Source organism: Helobdella robusta (genome assembly GCF_000326865.2).
Source record: "Helobdella robusta unplaced genomic scaffold HELROscaffold_31, whole genome shotgun sequence".
NCBI lineage: Eukaryota > Metazoa > Annelida > Clitellata > Rhynchobdellida > Glossiphoniidae > Helobdella > Helobdella robusta.
Window position 1 is genome coordinate 990,286 of NW_008704544.1, and position 23,519 is coordinate 1,013,804.

Below are 23,519 nucleotides of genomic sequence, written 5' to 3' on the forward strand. Positions count from 1 at the left end.
ACAAACAAACAAACAAGCAAACGAACAAACAAACAAGCAAACGAACAAACAAACAAACAAGCAAACGAACAAACAAACAGGTGCGCACGTTGTTCATCAGTGGCCTACCAATGGATTGCAAACCGAGAGAACTCAATCTACTTTTCAGAAGTTTTCATGTAATTTTTCGTTTTTTTGGACTTTTTGACTTCAAATTTAACAAAAAAAATGTTACTTGATATAATTTTTTCATTCATTCACACAACTTTACATACTTTAAACAACAGGGCTTTGAAACTTCACTGCTGAAAAACGTCAACAAACACATGATTCCACCAAATTGTGTTACTATTCATTTACTTATTCTTTCGTTCATTCATATACTCATTCGTTTGTTCATGCATTCGTTCATCCATCTAATTTTCTAATTAAAATGAATTATTTGTACATACACACATATAAATAGCCAGTTGGTTTTGTGACGTTTGCCAGCAAAAGAGATGCGGAAAATGCCAGGAATCAACTGCAAGTATGTCAATAATTCATCAGTCAATCAATTCATTCATTCAACCATTCACCTATTCATTCATTCATACATTCATTCAGCCAGTTATTTGTTCATTCATTTTTTGATGTAAATTCTTCACAAAATCGACTGGAATTAAAGTAACTGGCGTTAGTAACAGAATTAATAAGCTTAGCATACACACAGTTCTGATGACAACTAGGCATGAAATTTTCAACTAACCAGTGGCGAATCTAGCGGGTTCGGAGGGGTCATGGTCCCTCCCATTGGGAGCAGCATTTTTACTAAAAGTCCATAAAACTGAATTCATGGTAAATAAAAATCTACCAAAAATTGGCGTAACAAGCAAAAAATCGATCGAACAGTAATCATTATGTAGGTACTACGCACTATAGTTTGATTTCTTTTGGCGTTGACGTGTGAATTAAGCTGGCAGTTTTTGACTAGATTCATGTTGAACTCTATCTCCCGAACATAAAAATATAAACTTTTGTAACGGAAATAGCGAAGCTTTTAAATAAAATTAAATATTAAACGGACGATACGCACTATAGTTCGATTTTTTGGAATATGGTGCTGATACAAGCTGGTAGTTTTTTTTAGTAGATTCATCAAGAGGGACCATGTCTAGATCCGCCCCTGTATCAACTATATATTAAACAATATTGCAGTTATTTAAATAAAGATTTTTATAAAATCTTTGATTATATTGTTAATTTTTTAATTTTTACAATAAAATAATTAATTAAAATAATGCTCCACTACTCTTTTCCTCTGAAAGCAAAATTTTTAAGGTTACATATTACTTACGTGTATTTGAAAACTCCACTGAACACAATTTTTTTATTTATCAACACTTAAATATATATATTTAATTGAAAACTTTCACAACAATTCAATGGTAAATTTGGTCAAAACGGAGATTTCGTAACATTTATAATTTATATTTTGTACTTCAACAACTCACAGGATGTCGCTAATAAACTTTTATTCTTCTAAAATCACAAAATTCAACTTCACCAATAAATGTGATTTTTACGTTTTCAAATTAGTTAAATTTATTGAAATATTATTATGAAAACATTTTATTTTGCATTTTAAATAAAAACACCACTAATTGTACAAAAGATGACAAATATTCAAAAATTATTGGCCATCTATCGATTATCATAAAAACTTAATTATATTAAATTAAAACAACCCGGCAAATGTTTTAACGTTAAGCCTTCTTCCAGGAAGTCACGTAAAAAAAACTAATTTTTTTAACAAGGGTGTTAGGTTTGATCCGGATTTCCCCCAAGTTCTTAGGCTGGAATTTGCAAAAACCAATACGAAGGTGACAAAACCCAAGACACCAAGTCAACCGACACTTACATTTTCACCATTTTATACTGCGCCCAATATTTCCTTCCAAGGTGCTCCCGCCACTGCAATTATCCAACCGGGTTTAAATTTTTATTTATTTAATTTTTTATTTCGTATATAATAATTTGGTAACTCCATTTTTGGTTTGCTAGAAATAAAGGATTTTTATATCGAAACTGTTAGGTATTAGTTAATTCACCAAATAGGATGGTTGAAATTTTTATTAAAAGTTTCAAAGCGGTTTTATATAGCATTCTTGAGCGCAGGTTGTTAGGTGCCTAAGTGGCGCAGTAGGCAGCGCGTCAGTCTCATAATCAAATGATAGAGCGATCTGAAGGTCGTGAGTTCGAGCCTCACCTTGGGCACGTTTTTTTACCTTTTCCATTTAATATTTTTACTCTTCTGTCAAAGTCATTACTCATTTATAATCTAGCGCATAATTTTTAAAAATTGGAAGGTGACGTTTGGAACCCTCACGTGCAAACTTTCTACGTTGACCCCTACCACCAGCAGCCATTACTCATGCAGCAAGCGTCGGTTTGTGCATATCTTTGTCAATTAATTTTATAATTTAATAGTTATGAAACTTTTTGTATGATTTAAAATGCAAAATTTTAATTTTTGCAGGTCTTTCCAGCCACTTTTGTAGCACCGACGGCTGCAGCAACTCATTTCCATCTACCTCCTCCTCCAATTCTAGGCGCCCCAATCGCCAACAACACGACAAACATCCTGCAGCTTTCAAGTGGTGGTGGAGGCAACGGCGGGTGTGGCCCTACAGTCCTTGTGGCCGCCAATCTCGGGTCTGCCGGATGCCACGACCACGAGTTGAAGGAAATTTTTAACAGGTTTCGACATTATACATTTAAATATATAGAAAAATTGTTAAATTCATTTTACCAACCACTTTGTACGAGTGTGAAGTTAGTTAAATGACAATAACAGTTTCACAGGATTCAGCACCACCAACAACATCAGCGGTAATGGCAGTGGCAACAGCAACTTCAACAATCGAAACAACAACCAAATTGTTGCTGCCAGTAACCAATCAATGATGGCTCCTGTTCTATCACTAACTCTTCCACAGGTTTAATATTCATTGATTTGAAATTATAACAGACGAATTTTAATCAATCCGATCAATCATTCGATCGATCAATCACTAATTCAAACGATGATCGAGCAATTATTTAATCAAAAAATCAATATATGATCATGCAAACAATAACTAAGAAGTAAAATTACGGATGAAAAATAAAACTTTCACGATATAATTTCAATTGATTCTAAATGATGACAAAATTTTGATGTATTAACATTTCTAAATTATCAAATAATTCGTGGCTTAACTGATGAATAATTTCATGTGATTTATGAATAATGACCGGCTATTCGTGTGATTTCGTTCCTGTTGATTCACATCGCCACATTTCTACTTACTATTAACTAGCCCATCAATAAAATTTGTTTCATATTAATTTTTGTCCATTTAAATCATGAAATATTTAGAGTGTAATTGCTATGCTAATATATAAGAAGTTCCTATGTTAAATATTCATTACGAATTATATATTTATTTCAATTTAATTAATAATTAAATTTTTATGTTATTTGAAAGATGAAGGAGCAGACGCGTTACCATCCATACAACGTGTCAGAACTAAGCAGCAGCAGCAACAACAACGTTAGCAGCAACAATGTTAACAACAGCAACAACTTTCCCAAGGACAAGATAAATGCATATGCATGATAATTCGTCATCGTTTTCGTTCTATTAAGCACACACACACACACACACACACACACACACACACACACACACACACACACACACATACATACATACTTATTTATTCACACAAACACACACGCACACACACACGCGTGCAATGCATAATTTCAATGATTTTCTTGGTTCTTTAAACAATCCCATCAATTACTTTGGCATACTATACATGTTATTGTAGTGTTAGAAATTTTCATAGCTTTATGTATATTGTATATACATGCATATATATATATATATATATATATATATATATATATATATATATATATATATTTATAGTTATAATTTCTATCATGAAACCAGTTTCATATGTCAACTTTGACATGAATATTGTCGATTATTTGGTATTCAAATAAACGCTAACAAAGGCCTATGTATAAATAAATATATATATTAGAATATATTTATATATATATATGTGCTAAAATGTATAATTATTTATATATCAGCTGTTTAAAAGTAGAGCCGCACTGAATACAATCTTCAATATGATTGGCTGCTACAAAATATAAACACATGACTTGAAGTAGAGTTCACTTTTAATCGTTAATGATTACATGGAATGCTGTGTTTGTCATATGAAAGTTAGTAGCGTCGTTTGGGATTAGTGCTAGAGGGGGTCCAATTGTTTATTCGTTCTCTCAAATCTACACTTTCGTTAATTATAAAAAGAATTGCATTAAAATTAGTTTTATTTCTCGTTTTTTTGAGATTAAAATTTTAAAAGTTTTAAATAAAAATTTTAAAATTACAAGTTTTTTTTTATTTTCTAGCAAAAAATCTAGCTTATTATTATAATATCATCATAAAATAAAATGATGATAATTTCGAAAGATGGCATTATTTCAAAAGTTTTTCAAAAGACAGACGTCAGATGACCAACAAAATACAATCAGTAGTAGTAATAATAATAAAAAATGCTCTTCCTCCAACAAAACAAGGTCATCCTCATCATCTGCCTCCTCCAGCGGTACATCTGGCAATACTGGACATCACAAGAAGAACAACTTCTACATCAAGTATGGCCTACGCTATCTTCTACTATCTAGTATATTGGTCCATATACTATACTGTTTAATTTTAAGTTTATTAAAGTATCATGATATATACATTTACACAAATTGCATAGTATATAATATTTACATTACTTACTTACAAAACACTACAACACTCCTTTCTCTTTTATTATATTTATTATATATTATAATAATTATATTGTACTCAAATTCGAAATGGCACCGTTTTTGAAGCCATTAAAATAGAGAAAGTCACATCGTTTCAATATCTAGGGGATGTTCTGGATTGTACTGGAACAGCTGAAGCTGCCGTTCGAGCACGCATATGTGCAGCCTGGAATAAATGGCATCTCCTTGCCTCTATATTGATGCGGCTTGACATCTCACTACCACTACGATCAAGACTTTATAAATCTGTGATACGTCCGGTGTTGTTATATGGTGCAGAAACATGGCCAATGACAACCAAACTGGAACAACAACTTTAACGAACCGACATGAAAATGCTCTGATGGATGCAACGAATTAGGACCACATCAAATCTACCGAAATCCTGAGTCGTGCTGGTTTAGATGATATAAAGGACGAATGCCGGCCACACCGTCTGCAGTGGTTTGGTCATGTTAAACGAAGTGGAAACAGTGCCATAACTTCTCCTGCAGATGTTGAAGTACCTGGCACACGTCCCAAAGTCCTGGTCGCAAACAATCGAGCAAGACATGAAAGCTCTAAATTTAAATGAAATGGATACAACTGATCGTCTAATTTGGCGCAAAAAGTTGATGGCAAAGAAAACAACGTCCTACCTCGGGAAACCGGGTCTCTGGACGCAAAAGGAAGATTGATTGATTGATTGAATTATATTGTATTCCACTAGTATTATATATAATCATTTATATTATAACTTATTGCTAGTACTATCTTACTAGTGTCATATAATAGTAATATGGGATAAATTAAATTGCACTGAAAAGCATTCAATCATCATTGGATACTATATCCCAATTATCTGCAGGACACACGATGGTCGGTACATATTGAAAAAAGAGGACATCAGGCTGGTTGTCATCAAAGAACATGATAAATATGGAAGGTGTTTGTTATTTGACTCTAGTAGCAGCAACAACAGCAGCCACAACAACAGCAGCAGCAGCAACAACAATTGCTCAGACCCTAGACATCAACAAAGTGACGTTGATGAAGTTAGGCAGTGATTTTTAAAAGAGGATTTATATTTTTAATGATTACAAATAAAAATTTTATTTTGCAAAAAACAGAATTTATTCTTTTTTCCTAATTTTTAGTTGTCATGTCAATGCTTTTGCCCGCACGATGTATGCACGCACATGTGGCGTATGTTTATTGTATATATATATATACATTATCACATGATAGCTTCTATACTGAGAATGATGATGAAGAAATGATGATGATGTAGATGATGGTGATGTTGTATGTGTGTTCTGGTCAGCTATTTATATATATATATATATATATATATATATATACATATTATATATATATATATATATACATATTATTGATGAATTTTTCGATTTTTCTAACGGTACTGTATTATTTAATAGAAAAAATGTGCCGATAAAAAGTTCTTTGGTGACCTAATTTTTGGAAATCAGGTCATGTGTAGGAAGTCGCCACTGTCCACCAAAGTTCATTCTATAAAGTGGGCACCCATTCATTTATTCATTCATTTATTCATTCATTCATTCATTCATTCATGCATCCATTTTTTCATTCATTTTTTCATTAACGCATCCCTTCATTCACTCATTCGTTCACTTGTTCATTCATTCAGACGTTCATTCATTTTAATCGTCTTTCACTTATTCATTATTCATTCAATCATTCATTTGTTCGTCCGTTCGTTTTTTGTTCATTCATTCATTCATTCATTCATTCATTCATTGACGTCACATTACAAGCATACTTTACTTAACTTAACGGTACTAGTCACAAAATGGTTTAGCCAAAAATACTTTTACTCAGATCTCCAACGCAGCTAATGATAGCTAAAGTATTCAATCCATCTTCATCATCGTCACCGACAACAACCACAACAACATCGTCATCATCATTACAATCGTCTTCATCATCCTCACTCACCTCAAGTATTAGGTGAGTGATAAATTGGTTGAATGATTATTTATTCATTTGCTCATTCATTCATTCACTTTTCTTTTTTCATTATTTCATTTGTCCGTTTATTTATTCTTTCATTCATTCGCTCTTTGTTCTACTTTTTAATTTTAAAATCGAAAATGTTATTTCATCAATTGCCTATATCTAGCTTCTATTTTTGTCTGCTTAAAATCACATAGAATATCTTTAACATCATCATCATCATCTTTTTCTTCTTCTTCTTTTTCTTCTTTTTCATTATCTTCTTTTTTTTCATCATCTTCTTCTTCTTCTTTTTCATCTTCTTCTTCATCATCTTCTTCTTCCTCATCATCGTCTTCGTCATCTTCTTCGTTCTAGCGGGATGTTCGATCTATACTGCTTTCAAGACTTACCTGACGACACATCTGTCTCGTCATCAATGACGTCACTGCTGACGTCGTCCATGATGACGACGCCATCATCATCATCACGAACGTCATCGTCATCAACGACAACAACAAAAAGTTACAAGACATCAACCTCATTATCGTCAAGACATGATCATCATCATCTTCATCATCGTCGTGGTCATCATCACAATAAGGACAACCACACATCTTTACCGTTAGCTGTTAATGATGAACTCAACAAATCATTAGGTGAATTAATGGATGGATGGATGAACTAACGAATGAATGAATAAATGAAGGGATGAATGAACGATCGACTAATTAGAGGATGGATGGATAAATAAATTAAAAAATTAATTAACAAACGAATTAACGAACGAACGAACGAGTGAACGAATAAGTAGACAAATGAATAAGCGAATACATGAACGAACGAATGAATGAATAAATGAACGAATGAATCAATAGATAAATGAAACATACGTTCTCTCAAAACTTTCCAGATATCTCAAACACCAATCCAATAGCTATTCCTTACAAGTCAAATTTGTCGTCATCACCTTCATCAGGATGGTTTCAAGAAGTCAGAACATGCGGTGAGGATAATCATGATGATGATGATGATGATGATGACGATGATGATGACGATATGTGACGTCATTAGTATGATACTATGACGTCATATTTTGATGATGATGAAATGTGGAATGTCAGGATTTTTATCCTGAACATCGTTTTAATCGTCGTCGTCGTCGTTGTTGTTGTGGTTGTTGTTGTTGTGGTTAGTGTTGTTGTTTCAATTCAGTGGCCATCAACATCTCTCTATTAGCATCACTGTTATCGTCATCCCCAACAAATATTTATTTCAAACTGGCATCATACTCGTCTTTGTTTTCGCCTCATCACGTCATAATCATCACAATCCTTACCATCGCTATCATAAATCCTTACAACAGCCAGCTCTCTGACGTCATCGTTAGCGTTTTCGTCGCCATCGCAATCATCGCCGCCGTCGTCAAGCAAAGTTGCTGCTACCAATAAGGGCTGCTTTAAAAATTCTTCATTGTATACTGACGAATGGTGCAAACAAGTGAGTGACATTATGATGATGATGACGATCTGGTGATGATAATGATGGTGATGATAACGAGGGTGATGATGATGATGATCTGGTGATGATAACAATGGTGATGATGATGATGATCTGGTGATGATAACGATGGTGATGACGATGATGATGGTGATGATTTCTAAACTTTCAGAACATTCCATTGAATCGTCGGCCAGCCAAGATAGGCATCGCACTTATCTTCAATCTGCCAACAGATAACAATGACGTAACGGAGTGAGTAATTTTTTATTCACTATTTATTATTATTATTATATTATTATTATTATTATTTGTTACTATTATTAACTTTTACCGTCATAATTATTATAATAACTATTATTTTTTACTTGAGTATTCTTATTCGTGATCTTTTGTCCCCGGCCAATGCCGAATAGATTTGTGACGGACTTCTTCTTCGCTAACATCTCGGTACTCGAGTGCTATATACACAGATTGAAATCCACCATTGAGGATAAGCATTTGATATCCGCCTTGAAATGTTCGGGGAGAGGTGCTTTTTATTCCATATTCAATCAAGTTAGTTGGTTGGTTGGTTGATTGGCTGGTTGATCGGTTGGTCGGTAGGTTGGTTGGTTGGTTGTTTGGCTGGTGATTAGTTGGTAGGTTCATTCATTCACTCATTCATTTATCCATTCATTCATTCATTCATGCATGCATTCATTCACGCACTCATTCAGGCGTTTATTCATTCTCCTTTTATAATATTTTTTCAGGCAGTTGAGCCAACTCTGAAGAACATAAGAAACTTTGTTCACTTCCCACGACTTCACCGTCCCCTCTGGTTGTCATCATTATCATCACTGCCTATTTCATCATCGTCATCATCAACACCATCGTCGTCGTCGTCATCTTTTGCGTCTGACTTTGTTTACCTCTGTGACAAATGCTTTACTAGGAATACAAAATTGTGAGGATTTTTTTTTTCAATTTTAATTCTAATAATAATGATGATGAAATAATATTATGTTACTTTTACTCCTTCAGTTTTTTAGGTGGCTTGTTGACAGCAGTTTTAACACATCACCTGTCATGGGTGACTACTGTGGATGAGGTTTGTTAGTGTGTGTGTGTGTGTTTGTTTGTTGGCTTGTTTGTTTGTATGTATGTGTATGTATGTTTGTTGTTTTGCTTGTTGGTTGGTTTGTTTGTATGTGTTAGTTTCTTCGCTTGTATGTTTGTTTATGTATGTATGTATGTATGTATGTGTGTGTGTGTGTGTGTGTGTGTGTGTGTGTGTGTGGTGTGTGTGTGTGTGTGTGTGTGTGTATGTATGTATGTATGTATGTATGTATGTATGTATGTATGTATGTATGTATGTATGTATGTATGTATGTATGCATGCATGCATGCATGTATGCATGCATGTATGTGCGTCTGTGTGTTTCTTATCATTTAAATTGAAATTTTCTTTTTCCAATTTTCAGACTATAAAAGTAAATCCAGATAAAAACTCAATGAAGAGCCAATTAAGGTTTACTATACAGGATTCATTTGCGTTTTTTAATTACGACGTCACATTTTTTCAATTCTCTCTTAAGCTGTTCGAAGAGGCAAGAATAGTACACACACGCGCACGCACACACATATGCATACACACACATATATGCATACACACACACATACGCGCGCACACGTTGCATGTTGTAGGCGCTAGGCTGGTATCTCTTTGCAGTCAAGCCCATTCACTGCAAGAGGAAAGCCAGGCACCTTAACCGTTAAACCACCGAGCCGCCCATTTTTACAATTATTTTTTTCATTTTTGTTTCATTAGATTGAAATTTTTTTCTTTTATAGTTAATTTAGTTAATTAATTTTTTAAGAAATTTATTCGGGGCCATTGGCTTTCCATGCTGCCTATCCAGAACAGTTGTAATTGGCGGGAAAGTAGTCCTAACTCAGAAGATCCTAAATGTTTTGAGTTATTTCATCCGTTGTGAGGACATCGTAACGCACGACCGTGAACTATGTAGGTGCAACTTTGAAACTTCATCTGGTGACTCGAGCATAGATAAAAAATTAGAGATGGAGTATTCCAAAGATTCTGGATTTTCAGATGTTTGCTTCGAACGCAAACGTTGTAACCTGTTTAGAGGAAGAAGTAAGTGTTGGGGAAATTTTAGGTGTAAAAAGTTTGATGGGACTAGTGAGGTGAAGTTTAAGAACACCACGTCCCAAAGTAAATTCTACCTAGATCCAAACGAACTTGAAGATGATTCAAGAATTGAAATTCAAGCTACTAGTTTTGTTAATTTACCTTCTAAAAATATTCAGCTGAAATTAAACGCTACTACTGCTACTGCTACTACTACCAGTTTTGTTTCTACTACAGCCTCTTTTACTACGACTACTTCTACTACCACAACTACGGTTACTTTTACAGCTTCAACGACTACAACCTTAAACAATACAAACAACAAACTTAACAACAACAAGAATGTGTGCGTGAAAAAAAGTAGTGTTGAGAATCAACGTAAAGAGTTGTCGCAAAAAGTTGGCAGCAGTTGCAGCAACAGCAGCAGCGTCGGTAGCGAGAAGACGATCAAGTTAGACGATGATGTGGTTGTCGTTGTTGAGGTTACAAATTCGGATGACGTCAAGTTAAAATTGGGCCGTCATCATCTACAACATAAACATCATCATCCTTCGAACGATATTGAACTTTCTGAATTATCTCCCGGCAGAAATAGCAACAACCATAATACAACTACTACTAATACTGAGAATAACAACAACAACGATGATGACGTCATTGCGGATTTAGATGTTAATGAGGGTTACGAGAGAACTAAACGTAACGACGATGATGATGAAGATTATGGTGATGGTGGTGATCTTAAAAGTACGAAGCCATCTCTCTGCGATGATTACAAGACCCTCTTTCAACATCATCAGCGTCATCGTCAACATCATCGTCGTCATCATCATCATTATTATCACTGCACTCATTCTCACCAAAACCACCACGACGACGATGGTGGTGGTAGTGGTAGTGGTGGTGGTGGTGGTGGTGGTGGTGGTGGTGGTAGTGATGTAAGATTCTCATGTCTCATGTCAGTTAAAAATGATCACCCGACTAGTAATAACAAATATGATGTCGCAATTAAGGATGACGTCATTTATAATGGGGATAATAATACAAATAATAATAATAATACTAACAACAGCAACAACATCACTACCGAAACATTTAGACGCCATCGTCGTTGTTACAATCACCAGAGCAGCAGTAGCAGCAGCAGCAACAACAACGTGATGGATGATGATGATAACAATGTTGATAGTGGTGTCGGCCTGAGTAGCAAGAACACAGAGAGTAGTTGCCATAGCAACGTCGATTCGCTGATGACATTTGGCTACGGCGATGATGTTGTCGGCGCCACTGGTAATATTGTTGAAGAGAATGACGACAACAACGGTGACGACGATGATGAAGCGGTCGTTTCGTCGTTCAGAAATGATAAAACACGCCCAGATGCTCTGCAGTCCATAATAAACTTACCAACGAATTTGATTACTGCCTCAACGGCAGCAGCAACAGGGGCCACAACAAATGTCGAAATGCTATCGTGCGCAAAATCCGACAAAGCGCTTACAGTTAGTTCGCCATTGAAATCACCAGCCACTTCAGCAGAATCTCATTTCAACCTGGAGTCAATCCTTGAAGAGATTATGACGCAGTATGGCGACATTCAGGTCAGTCTAGCAGACAGCAGTGCAAACGCATGCACGGAAAGTGATGGAACGTCGAAGGCATCAGTGGATGAAACTGCAATGGATCAAACCTGCCTCTCCAACTTAACCGATTCAACTATCGTTTTATCGCTAAGCGGTACTGATAATGATGCTCTTTTCTTGGATAAAAATCATTTCTCGATCATCGATTCGACTGAGGTTGATGAAAGTTCAACCGCCAATGATAGGTTGATCTGTTTGCCCGATGGACCAATCAAGGATCAGCTTAAATTTAAACTGGCTCTCATTGGTCAGTCTTCGAATTCAGGTCAGGATAGTGATGATGCTGCAAGAAATGATGAAACGTTACGAGCAACAGCAGTGTCACCAACATCCACAGCGCCAGAAACATCATCTCAATATGTTGAAGTCCCAATGCCAACATTTTTTTGTAGCAGACAGATGAACTCAACAGAACTGAGTTCGTTTTGTAGGTACAAACCAGCAACAAAATCAACAGGCAGTGAACATATATCCCAGCAAAAAAATCAACTCTCTACTTCTAAATTTTATTACGATATTGATATTTTTCAACAGCAGCAACAACAACAACAACAACGTCTACAGCAACAACATCCTCAAAATGTTTCGTCATCGTCAACTCTATCGAATTCATCAATCACAACATCTAACTTAATGTCATCATCGTCGTCGTCATTGTCGTCATCATCTGTATCGTCTGTCATATTCAAAGACCACCACCAACAACAAAAACAACAACAGAAAGATACATTCGAAGTAACATCAACAACAACAATTACATCAACATCAACAACATCATTCACACTATCCAATAGTACTGCAGCCAGCAACATTAAACAAAAAACACTACCACCACCAACAACAACATCATCAAAAACACCAGCAACAACATCAACAACAGTTTCATCAACATTTCCGTCAACATCTTTATCATTATTTCCACCATTATCATTAACAAAACTAGCTGCTTCATCATCATTCTCGCCATTACCATTACCGTCATCATCACTATCAACATCATCATCAAAACCATCAATAAAGACTTGCCCTAATCCCTATCATTCCTTACTGGGGGATCTCTGTCCGGAGTACCTCCCTAATTTCGCCCTACACGGAACGGCCGATCGATCTATTATCGCTCAGCCGTACACTAAACTAAAACAGGATCTCATATCTATGCTATTGGCTAGTTGTTGTTTGTATTCTCTTCTATGATTTGTCGGGCTGGTTTGGTTGACTTTGGAAACTCTTCTGTGATAGGTGTGGTTGGTTTGGTTGACTTTGTTTTTGCTTCTACGATTGGTTGACTTGGTTCCATTTGAGAATTTTTCTATCTATTGCGGTTGTTGTTTGTGATATTATTATTATTATGATTAATATTATTATTATGATTATTATTATTATTTTTGTTGTTGTTGTTATTATGATTATTATTATTATTACAGAATCCTCCAATCACAAAACCCGATGCTGCACTTTGCATAACCGCTGATGTCGATAACTGGTTAGTAATAGTCACGATGATGATGATGATGCTGTTGTTGGTGATGATGGCGATGACGATGATGATGACGATGACCAGTGTATCAAGCAATAATGATGATGATGATGATGATGATGGGATAATTGTGAAGGTAATTTTTCTTCCCTTTTTTTACATGTAAATCAGGGTCGTTCAGTTATTTAGTCTGAAGGCTGAAATCGCAAACAACAACAACATCAATAACAACAACAATAATAATAATAATAACAACGATGACGTCAACGAGCTATCACCTTACGTCATCACGTCCTCTCAACTTGTCCTCAACCTCATTGAGGTCATCTACGAGCTGGCCAGGCACAACACCCCATCTAATCGAGTTAGTCATTTCTCACGATTATGATGAGGTCTTTGTTGTTCTTGATGATGATGATGTGATAATTAATAATAATTAATTATAGTTAATAGTAATTAATGATGATTAATTATAATTAATGATGATTAATCATAATCACAGCTTTTGATGGTGATTGAAAACCAGCTGAAATTGATATGTAGCAAGAGTAGGGTACTAGCTAGGTACATTGAGTTGTATGAGCAGGTGTGCTCCCAACAGATTGCTAGACTGCTAGGGTTAGTACTGATGGTGATTGTGACGATGGTGATGAAGAAGATGATGATGATGGGGATGAAGAAGAAGATGATGATGATGTTTGTGGTGATGATGAGGAAGATGATGATGACGAGATAGATTGAATTATATATCACCATATATGTAGGTCCACATTGTAGGAATGATAGTTGGAATATGGATGACGGTGATGATAGTAGTAGTTGTGCTCGTTACGATGATGATGATGATGATGATGGTGATGATGATGGTGATGATAGCTACAGTACCGAGAGTGTGGTTGTGATAATGATGTGTATGATGATGATGATGATGAGGAGGAGGATGATGATGATGATGATGATTGGATGATGATGATTGGACGATGAAACTGATGAACGGTGATTAAATAATTTTGAAGGTTTGATGTGAGTGACCTCCCGTTATTGCTGGCCGTTGCCGGCGTGCATAGTCCTAATGTTTTACTGAATCTCAACAACATCAACAACAACAACAATAACAGCAACAACATCAACAACAACGACAGCAACAACATCAACAACAACAACATTAACAGCAACAACAAAACCAGTATTAATAACATCAATACCGACAATAACGTCAACCATAACATCACAACAACAGCAGTAGTCGAATCAACTCTGATGACCAACAACTTTAGAATCACTATGAATGACCAACAGTAACATCAGCCATACCAACATCACTACAACCACAACAACAACAACAATAGTACTAACAATTCTGTTATCACCACCAACTGCAATCAATAACTATATCAATGATGCATGAAACATCATCAACACAACTATATATATGTATGTATGTGTGTGTGTGCGTGCGTGTGTGTTTGTATGTATGTGTGCGCGCGTTTGCGTGTTTGTATCTGCGTGTGTGTGTGTGTGTGTGTGTGTGTTTAAGTGGGTTAATATATCATTGTCTTATTTAAATGCATCCTTCTGATTTTAATTGTCTATTTGACTTTTATATTCATTCGAAAAAATTTATTTTTGGTTAACTTATTTATTGTTATTCTTATTATTTTTCTTATTATTTTTTGATAATTCAATACATGATTTTGTTATATAATGACTAATTGATTCTCATATACGTACTGATTCATATGTCTGTGTGTGTTTGTGTGTGTGTGTATCTGTGTGTTTGTGTGTGTGTGTCTGTTTGTGTGTGTACGCGCATGCGTGTGTTTGTGTGTGCTGGTTTATATCCATCATATCATTTATAGACATGGTCTTTCTGTGGTAATACCAAACTAGTTGAATGAATGAATGAACGAACAAATGAATGGACGAATGAAAGAAAGAAAGAATTATTAAAATTATTAAAAAAATGACTTCCATTTATTTTTCTCTGTAGATTTTGAATTATTTTATGTTATGATTATAAACAGTTGCTATGAATTGGAGTTTTAATAATTATAAAGATTATTAATTATCCGATTAACTTTTTAATTAACTAATTGGCTTAATTGATTTGATTATTATATTAGTAATATTATTATCGTATGTAATTATTTCTACACGTGTCCCTGTTGTTCCACTGTTTTTAAACGACAAATAAAGAGGTTTATGAAGATACTCTGTCTGCAGTATAATATTCCATCATTGAAGAGTCGAATTTTTACACGATATTTTAAATGATGAAAATATCTAGATACATATCTCGTAAGTTCTCGATTCGATCATCATACATACGTACTAGCATACATGCACAAACACACACATACACACACACGATCATATATACACACATATATACGTACATGCATAGATTTGCTCGTGTTTCTTTGAACACCTGTTGGGCTTTGAAGCGACAAATAAAGGTACAAAATTATTTGCACACATACACGTACATACACATACACACACATGTAAAAATACACACACTTGAACAATCAACGACAGATTGTTAATGAATAAAAAAAGCATATTCATCCGGTATAAATATTGATGGATTTCACGACATACATACGCTAGTGAGTGCACATGTGTACACATCTATGTAGGTAGCAGTGTACACATGTGTTCGCACTTGTATACGTACCTATACAACTAAATACACACTACGATTTCAAAACGCATATTTAATTTATACATGCGTATATCTAGATAGTTTAATCATAGTCCTTTCACATATAAAACGTTCGGCAGTACACACACACACACACAACATACACACATAATAAAAAAACATTACTATACATAGAATCAATAGATAACACCAAACATATAGAGAAGATTATCATTAATATATTCTAAAGCAAGGATTATTTGCGTATAGAAACGCATAGAAAGGGTATTTTTGCTTGCTCACAGCGGTTCCATTGGTGATAACAATAGAAGAATTGATACCGCGTCTATCTTATGTTTTGATTTTATTGATAATTTTTTACTATGCGTTTTGTAGTTTCTTTTATGAGTTTAACAATAATAACAATCACAACGATGATAATAATGATAGTGATAGCTATGATATTCTTGATATTTTTGGCGCAAAAAGTTTATGGCAAAGAAAACAACGTCCTACCTCGGGAAACTGGGTCTCTGGACGCTAAACAAAGATTGATTGATTGATTGATTGATTGATTGATTGATTGATTGATTGATTGATTGATTGATTGATTGATTGATTGATTGATTGATAGCTATGATATTCGGTATTTTTACCGTTAGATGTTGATAATAGATGGCTATCATATGCGATCAATTGGTGATTGATTTACCAAAAAAATTCTTTTTCATTTGCATTCATGTATTCATATTTTTCTATAATTTTTCATGTTTATTTAATGTTTGCGATAACAATTATTATATTGTGAATATTTCATCGATGTTTCTTTTTTCAGAATACGGACTAAATATGGCACGGTGGTTTGTGTATGGATTTAAATATCTATGCAGGCAGCAGTAACACATTTCGATATTGATGTTCTTTGTTGTTGTTTCTTTGATGTTGATGTTGTTGTTGATGATGTTGTTGTCGTCGTTAGTGTTGTTAATGATGATGTTGTTGTCACTGTTGTTGAAGTTGTTTATATCGTTTTTTATGTTGTTACCTATGTTGTTGTTGTTGTTGTTGTTGTTTATATGGTCAATGTTGTTGTCTTTTTTGTTGTTGTCTAGTTTGTTATTGTTTATGTTTTTAATGCTCATAAATATTTCGTTATTTTTTTTGTTCTATTCACAACTTTATTGCATATGATATTAATGTTTACAATGTATTGATATAACTGAGGTTAGACTCTGGTCTGGACGATAATGAAACGATGGTGGTGAGGATGCTGCAACTGTTACTACTGTCGCTACTACAACGACAAACAATCGTTCAAACTGGCGCTATAGAGAATCACATGAAAGAGAAACACAAAACTAAAATTACTAGGAAAATCTTGGACCACAATGTTGAAATCTTAACATTACAATAACAACCATGAAAATTTACCTTCAGCCGAGTCAATACTCATAGAAGAAAGACATCCGATAATAATTTCCAGCAGTATGCAATTGGAATCCTTCCTACTAATAAATTTAAAAACAGAGGAATCATAGATGGCAGATCTCACAAAGTTGAAGATTGGAATGACTAATTAAAGGACTGTTAAGTATTCACACAAAACGGACAAAGAATCAACATTGTAGAGACACAGTATGTATATATACTTGAGCATTCAGCCAAATACACAACGTCTCAATCAACCCGAACACTGAAGACGGTATAGGAATACAGAAAAAGCTTTTCTGTTCTATCATGCTTAAAATTTTGGTTTTGAACTCAAGAAACTTGACAATGATTTACGATCTACCGTTAGAAAAATCAAATAGGAGGAAAACTAACGCGCAACATGCTGTGATTTTTATCAGTAATATATATATATATATATATATATATTATTGATATATATATATATATATATATATATATATACATTTATGTATACGAGTATAAGGTGTATATAAGCTTTTGAAGATTGCAATGCTTATATAACAAGGGTGACGATTTTAAAAAGCGGAGTTATTATTTATTTTTATAAGTACTGTTTCTGTTGTTGTTGTTGAAAATGTTTTGTAATTATGTTAAAAATTAGTAATAATTATAGTAATAAAAACTCTAGTAAAAGTAATAATAATAATAATAGGAGTGCGACAGGCGAGCAATGTTTCCATTGAAAATTATTACGGAAAATAAAGCGAACTCGCAGCCGACGCAACAACAACAAAACCAGCAACAACAACATCAACAACACAAACAACAACAAATTCAACCGGAAACACAACAACGAAATCAATTGATACCATTGCTAGAACAACAACGCAAACAACAAAATAATCACCACCACTACCACCACAAACAACAACGACAACAGCAACATAAACTACAACAACAACAATATCAGCAACAATGTTGCGAACTGTGCCAACGGGTGCGGGGTGAGTTGAAAAATTTTGATCGGGTGACGTCACTTCCGGGTGTGACGAGGATCATCAACGCCAAATCATTATGCAGTCGTCTGTTCTGGACCGCCGTGTTTCTCTTCGCCTTCTTTATGTTCGCCTACCTCAGTAACAATTTGCTCGGCCAATATTTCTCTTATCCTAAAAAAGTCGGGTTTTTTTGTATGGCATTACACACACACACGCACACACAAACATACACACACAGATACATACACACACACACACAAGACACATACACGCACGCATAAACACGCTCAAAAATACGCTACGCATACTTCTTCAAACGCGCACACACTCAAACAAATACACTACTACACAACACACACATGCACTCATACATTGCATAAAACTACTATCCCACACACGAACAAACACACACATATACACGCACAGGTTAACGTTGAAATAGTACAGAAACCAGTTGCTTTCCCATCAGTAACTGTCTGCAACACGGACCATCTACACTTCAAAATCGTCGACGCCATGGAAAAGTTTTTTTCCGACGACGACGACGATGATGATGACGTCATCGAGAACGATGATGGTGATGATAGAAATGATAATGACGACTTGGGTGATGATTATTCAGATGAAGAAGATGATGATGGTGGAGGAAATGTAGGAACCGAAAGTTACCAACACAACAACAACAACGATGACGAAAATAACAACAACAACAACAACAACAATGATGATGATGTTGATCATGAGGACGACGATTATGCAAGCAATGATAATTCGGAGGATTTAAACAAGAGAAATGACGATGACGACGATCACAGGGATGGTAGAAATAATGAAGGTAACATAAACACAGCCCAACATTGATTTTTATACATACATACATACATACATACATACATACATACACACATACACACACACTCACACACACACACACACATACACATACACATACATACATACACACATACACTTTCATGGTAGTAGTAGTTGTTTTTGTAGAAGTAGCAGCAGCAGTAGTAGTAACAGCAGCAGTAGTAGTAGTAATAGTGTAGTAGTAGTAGTAGTAGCAGTAGTAAAAGTTTCTTATTCATCATCTTCATTATCAGCGCAATCATCATTATATTAATAATTTTATCACTATCACCATCATCTTCACCCTCTTTGTTATTATCACCAACAACACCATCATCATCATCAACAACACCACCATCATCATCAACAACAACACCATCATCATCAACAACAGCATCATCACTATCATCATCGTCGTCGTCGTCATCATTATGATTGTCAATTTCTTATTGATTTTTCTTATCGTATCGTATTAGCTGGGGTGTTACGCATTTAACGTTTAACAATCCTTAAAGAATTTAGAAATTTGCAATATTTTGGAATACATTTTATTGTATTGTATTGTATGGTATGGTATTGTACTGTACTGTGTTGTGTTATATTGTATTGTGTTGCATTGTATTGTATTATATTGTATTGTATTGCATTGTATTGTATTGTATAGTATTGCGTTGTATTGTGTTGTGTTGTGTTGTTATGTATTGTATTGTATTATGTTTTAAGGTATTGCCCTGAAAAAGATGAGTTTTTATAACTAAACAATATTAAGAAATTGCTACGCATTGCTGATGTTGAAAGTGATGACTACAATGACGATGGTGAGGATGCTAATAGCGAAGATGATGATGATGATGGCCGTGATGATGATAATGTTGTTGTTGTAGTGGTGATGGTGATGATGAGTTGTTTAATTTCAGGCTTGCAAAAAAGTTTGAAACAAAACAAATTCTTTCCTGAAGGCAAACCAAAAAACAAAAAGTCGAAAACATCAAAACGCTCTGCCATGAAGAACACAAGATTTAAAAAGAAAAACAAGAAAAATGAAAGAGCAAAAAACAGTCTTAAGATTAAGCAAGACAAAAATGACGTCATCATCAGCAGCTACAACAACAACAGCAGATCAACAAACTTAACGGATGAAGAAATATTCAGAGACAAGTATCAGACATTTCAGACGGCTTTGAACGCTGTGATGCAGTGGAAAAGTTTCCACAGTGACGCTGGCAGTCCCGCGGACCCTGTGGGTATGGGCAACTTTCTGGAACTCATGTCCAGGGTGGGTCTTATGGCAAATATCGGGCCATGGTCAGCCTCCAAGTCCGGGATTAAGTGAGTGAGTGAGTGAGTGACTGGGTGGGCTGAATACTACCAACTAACAAACCAAAAACCATCGAAAACACACGACAGAGCCGAAGAGTTCATCGTCTACTGCAGGTTCATGGAAGAGGAATGTGACATGAGCAAGTTCACGAAGATATTCGACCCATACTTCTTCAACTGCTACACGTTCGAGCCTCACAAGCTGCTCGGATCGAAGGCGACCAGATTGGCTGGCATCGAGTACGGATTAACTCTTCTGCTTTTCTCCGGAAGTGCTGGCCATTTATCAAAAGTAATGGACTTGCTCGTTTACTAATTTTTTCCTAATTTTCATTCTTTTTTTCCTAATAATTATTAAAAAAAAACTAATTAATTATTTTGTCAGAGAGGTGGCGACCAGGAAATGACGATGATCCCAGGAATGATAGAGGCGGATCCGGCTTTAGCCAACAACCAAGGAACAAAGGTCGTCATTCATTCGCACAACTCCATACCTCACTTCACCACGGACGGTTACGACATTCCCAGTGGCTTTTCAGCAAACATTGGCGTCCGTGCTCGCCAAAATGTTCGAGTATCCCTACCTCATGGAAATTGCACTCCGGAATCTGACCATACAACTCGCAATTCATTCAAGTACACTTTAATATCCTGTCAAAATCAATGCATCCAGTCCAAAATAGCCGAAGCCTGTAAATGCATTGATAGTTTAATGCCTTATAAACAAGAAGACTTAATAAATTTTTCATCAAAATCCAAAAGGTTGCCCTTCTGCTTGGGCATACCATCCCTCGGCGAAACGTGTAGCGATCCTCAAAACTTAACCACTGCACAGTGTCAGGCAAGAATTAAGAAAGCTGCTCTGGAATTTATCCGAAAGACGAAATGTAGAGAACAAATTTACGACCAGATGACCATCAAGAAGCCTGAATCAATAGAAGAGTGTCAGTGCCACCCGCCGTGTAAAGACGTCATGTATGACACCACCTACGGCCTCTCAAAACTGCCTGAAAACCTCAAACAGAACAGTGCATTCTACTCTCTCGTTGACAAACACGCCGAGTCCCTGTCGAAAGAAACCAAGATGGACTTGAAGAATAAGTAACGCTACATTAATTACCGCTGCTATTACCAATTGATTTATTACATTTGTCGATTCACCTGTCATTAACAAACTATTTACATTTATAACGATTTAAACGACTTAGATATGGCGAGAATTATCTTGATGTCATTAAGAGGAAGCTGACGCGAGTGAACGTGCACATAGCCGACAATAATGTCATTCAGACAACTGAATCACCGGACTATGACATGTTCAGACTTATATCTGATATTGGTGGACAGATGGGACTTTGGATAGGTTTATGTTTTTGTAATTTCTGGGACGTCTAAATTTCTCAATTATTTTAATTTTTCTAAATTCTTCTTTGTTTTTTTAAAACATCAAATATGTCTACCTTAGTGATAACTTTCAGGCATATCAGTGATAACTCTGCTAGAAGTTTGCCAACTTGTTCCCGATCTGCTTGTGATACTGGCAAGAGCCTTGCAAAAATGTTGGCGACGAAGGAAAGGATTGGATGATTCAGACGATACAAACGAAAGAATCGGACCTAATATCGATAAAAATATTGACGAAGCCAGCCATGTACCGAATAGTAACCGTATCTACCATGCTCATCATCCTCAGTTTGCTCCGAGTCGGATAGATGAAGATGATTACCCAAGTAGGAACTCAGAAGATGTGCTCACAAATAGATTAACGACTGTATAACCACAAAACGACCTAATTATTTTTCTGATTTAAAAGTTTTAAGTTCTGCATTTAAGAAACAAATTATTATATTTTGATACCATCTTATTCTTTCAGGTGTATGTGTATTTTTATACCATTTTTATGAATTGTGTATATGTTTTTATCATGGATATATATAATATCCATGGTTTTTATACTTCATCGGTGCTTATCAATGTAATGTACGTCCTTTGTATTGCGTATTTAACGGTAAATTGTACTTTTTTAATCTTAATGTCATTTTTCTTCATTTATGGGACAAAGATTGCCGATTTCGGTTGTAAAATATTAAAATATGAATAAATTAGCCAAGTTACAATGGGCGTTACGGTACCTCAATAGTATGAGTGCCTGTTTCTCGTGTTGCAGTAACCTGGTTTGAATGCAAGCTTAACTAAGCATATTAATTCTATACTCATACTCAACTGTTTAATGCACTCTTACATGCTACATTGTGTGTATACGTTTTGCGGTATCAAATGTCGAAAACCGACATTTTAAACATTACATTACGATTACTGATTACAGATTACCCATTACGATTACATTGCTTAGAAAAGGAAGGGTCACGCATGGATATATATCCATGGGGTCACGTATAAAAATATATAATTAATTTAACAGTAGTTGTGAAAACAAAATTTAAAAATTTTTGGTGCATCGTACAAATTGATCAACTCAAGATACTATTTAACGTGAATTTTTAGATAAAATAATTTATTTCAATTTTTTCAATTTTAAAATTGTTTGCAACATTATAAAATTAAAATGAAACTGTAAACAAAGCTCTATTCGTTATCGGCCCTTGTGGCGCAACCGGTTAGCGCGTTCGGCTGTTAACCGAAAGGTTGGTGGTTCGAATCCACCCAGGGGCGATTTGATTTTTTTTTTCAATTTAATATTTTTTTATTATATTATTCAGAAATGACTAAACTTTCGTAAAA

The 23,519-nt window shown here is 35.1% G+C and overlaps 2 protein-coding genes across 2 annotated transcripts in view; both read left to right on the forward strand.

Moving 5' to 3' along the window:
• Window positions 1-4,025, forward strand: part of HELRODRAFT_192292 (hypothetical protein) — a gene marked incomplete at its 5' end in the record, with an annotated part of 4,414 nt that extends 389 nt beyond the window's left edge. The window contains 8 exons of the mRNA XM_009022308.1: window positions 81-158; window positions 446-508; window positions 1,776-1,920; window positions 2,328-2,407; window positions 2,498-2,718; window positions 2,816-2,957; window positions 3,489-3,880; window positions 3,901-4,025. Of these exons, the coding sequence (XP_009020556.1) occupies window positions 81-158; window positions 446-508; window positions 1,776-1,920; window positions 2,328-2,407; window positions 2,498-2,718; window positions 2,816-2,957; window positions 3,489-3,620 (861 nt within the window). The 3' untranslated portion in view covers window positions 3,621-3,880; window positions 3,901-4,025. The remainder of the gene's footprint in view (window positions 1-80; window positions 159-445; window positions 509-1,775; window positions 1,921-2,327; window positions 2,408-2,497; window positions 2,719-2,815; window positions 2,958-3,488; window positions 3,881-3,900) is intronic.
• A 468-nt stretch (window positions 4,026-4,493) lies between these two features.
• On the forward strand, window positions 4,494-10,306 carry HELRODRAFT_192293 (hypothetical protein; the record flags this gene model as incomplete). The annotated part of the gene is made up of 13 exons (XM_009022309.1): window positions 4,494-4,678; window positions 5,691-5,877; window positions 6,262-6,359; window positions 6,691-6,811; window positions 7,175-7,455; window positions 7,716-7,802; window positions 8,163-8,296; window positions 8,469-8,551; window positions 8,713-8,854; window positions 9,052-9,245; window positions 9,323-9,389; window positions 9,763-9,809; window positions 10,159-10,306. Coding segments are annotated over exons 4-13 (1,296 nt in total), but the record flags the coding sequence as incomplete, so codon positions are not given.
• Between the last annotated feature and the right edge of the window lie 13,213 nt (window positions 10,307-23,519).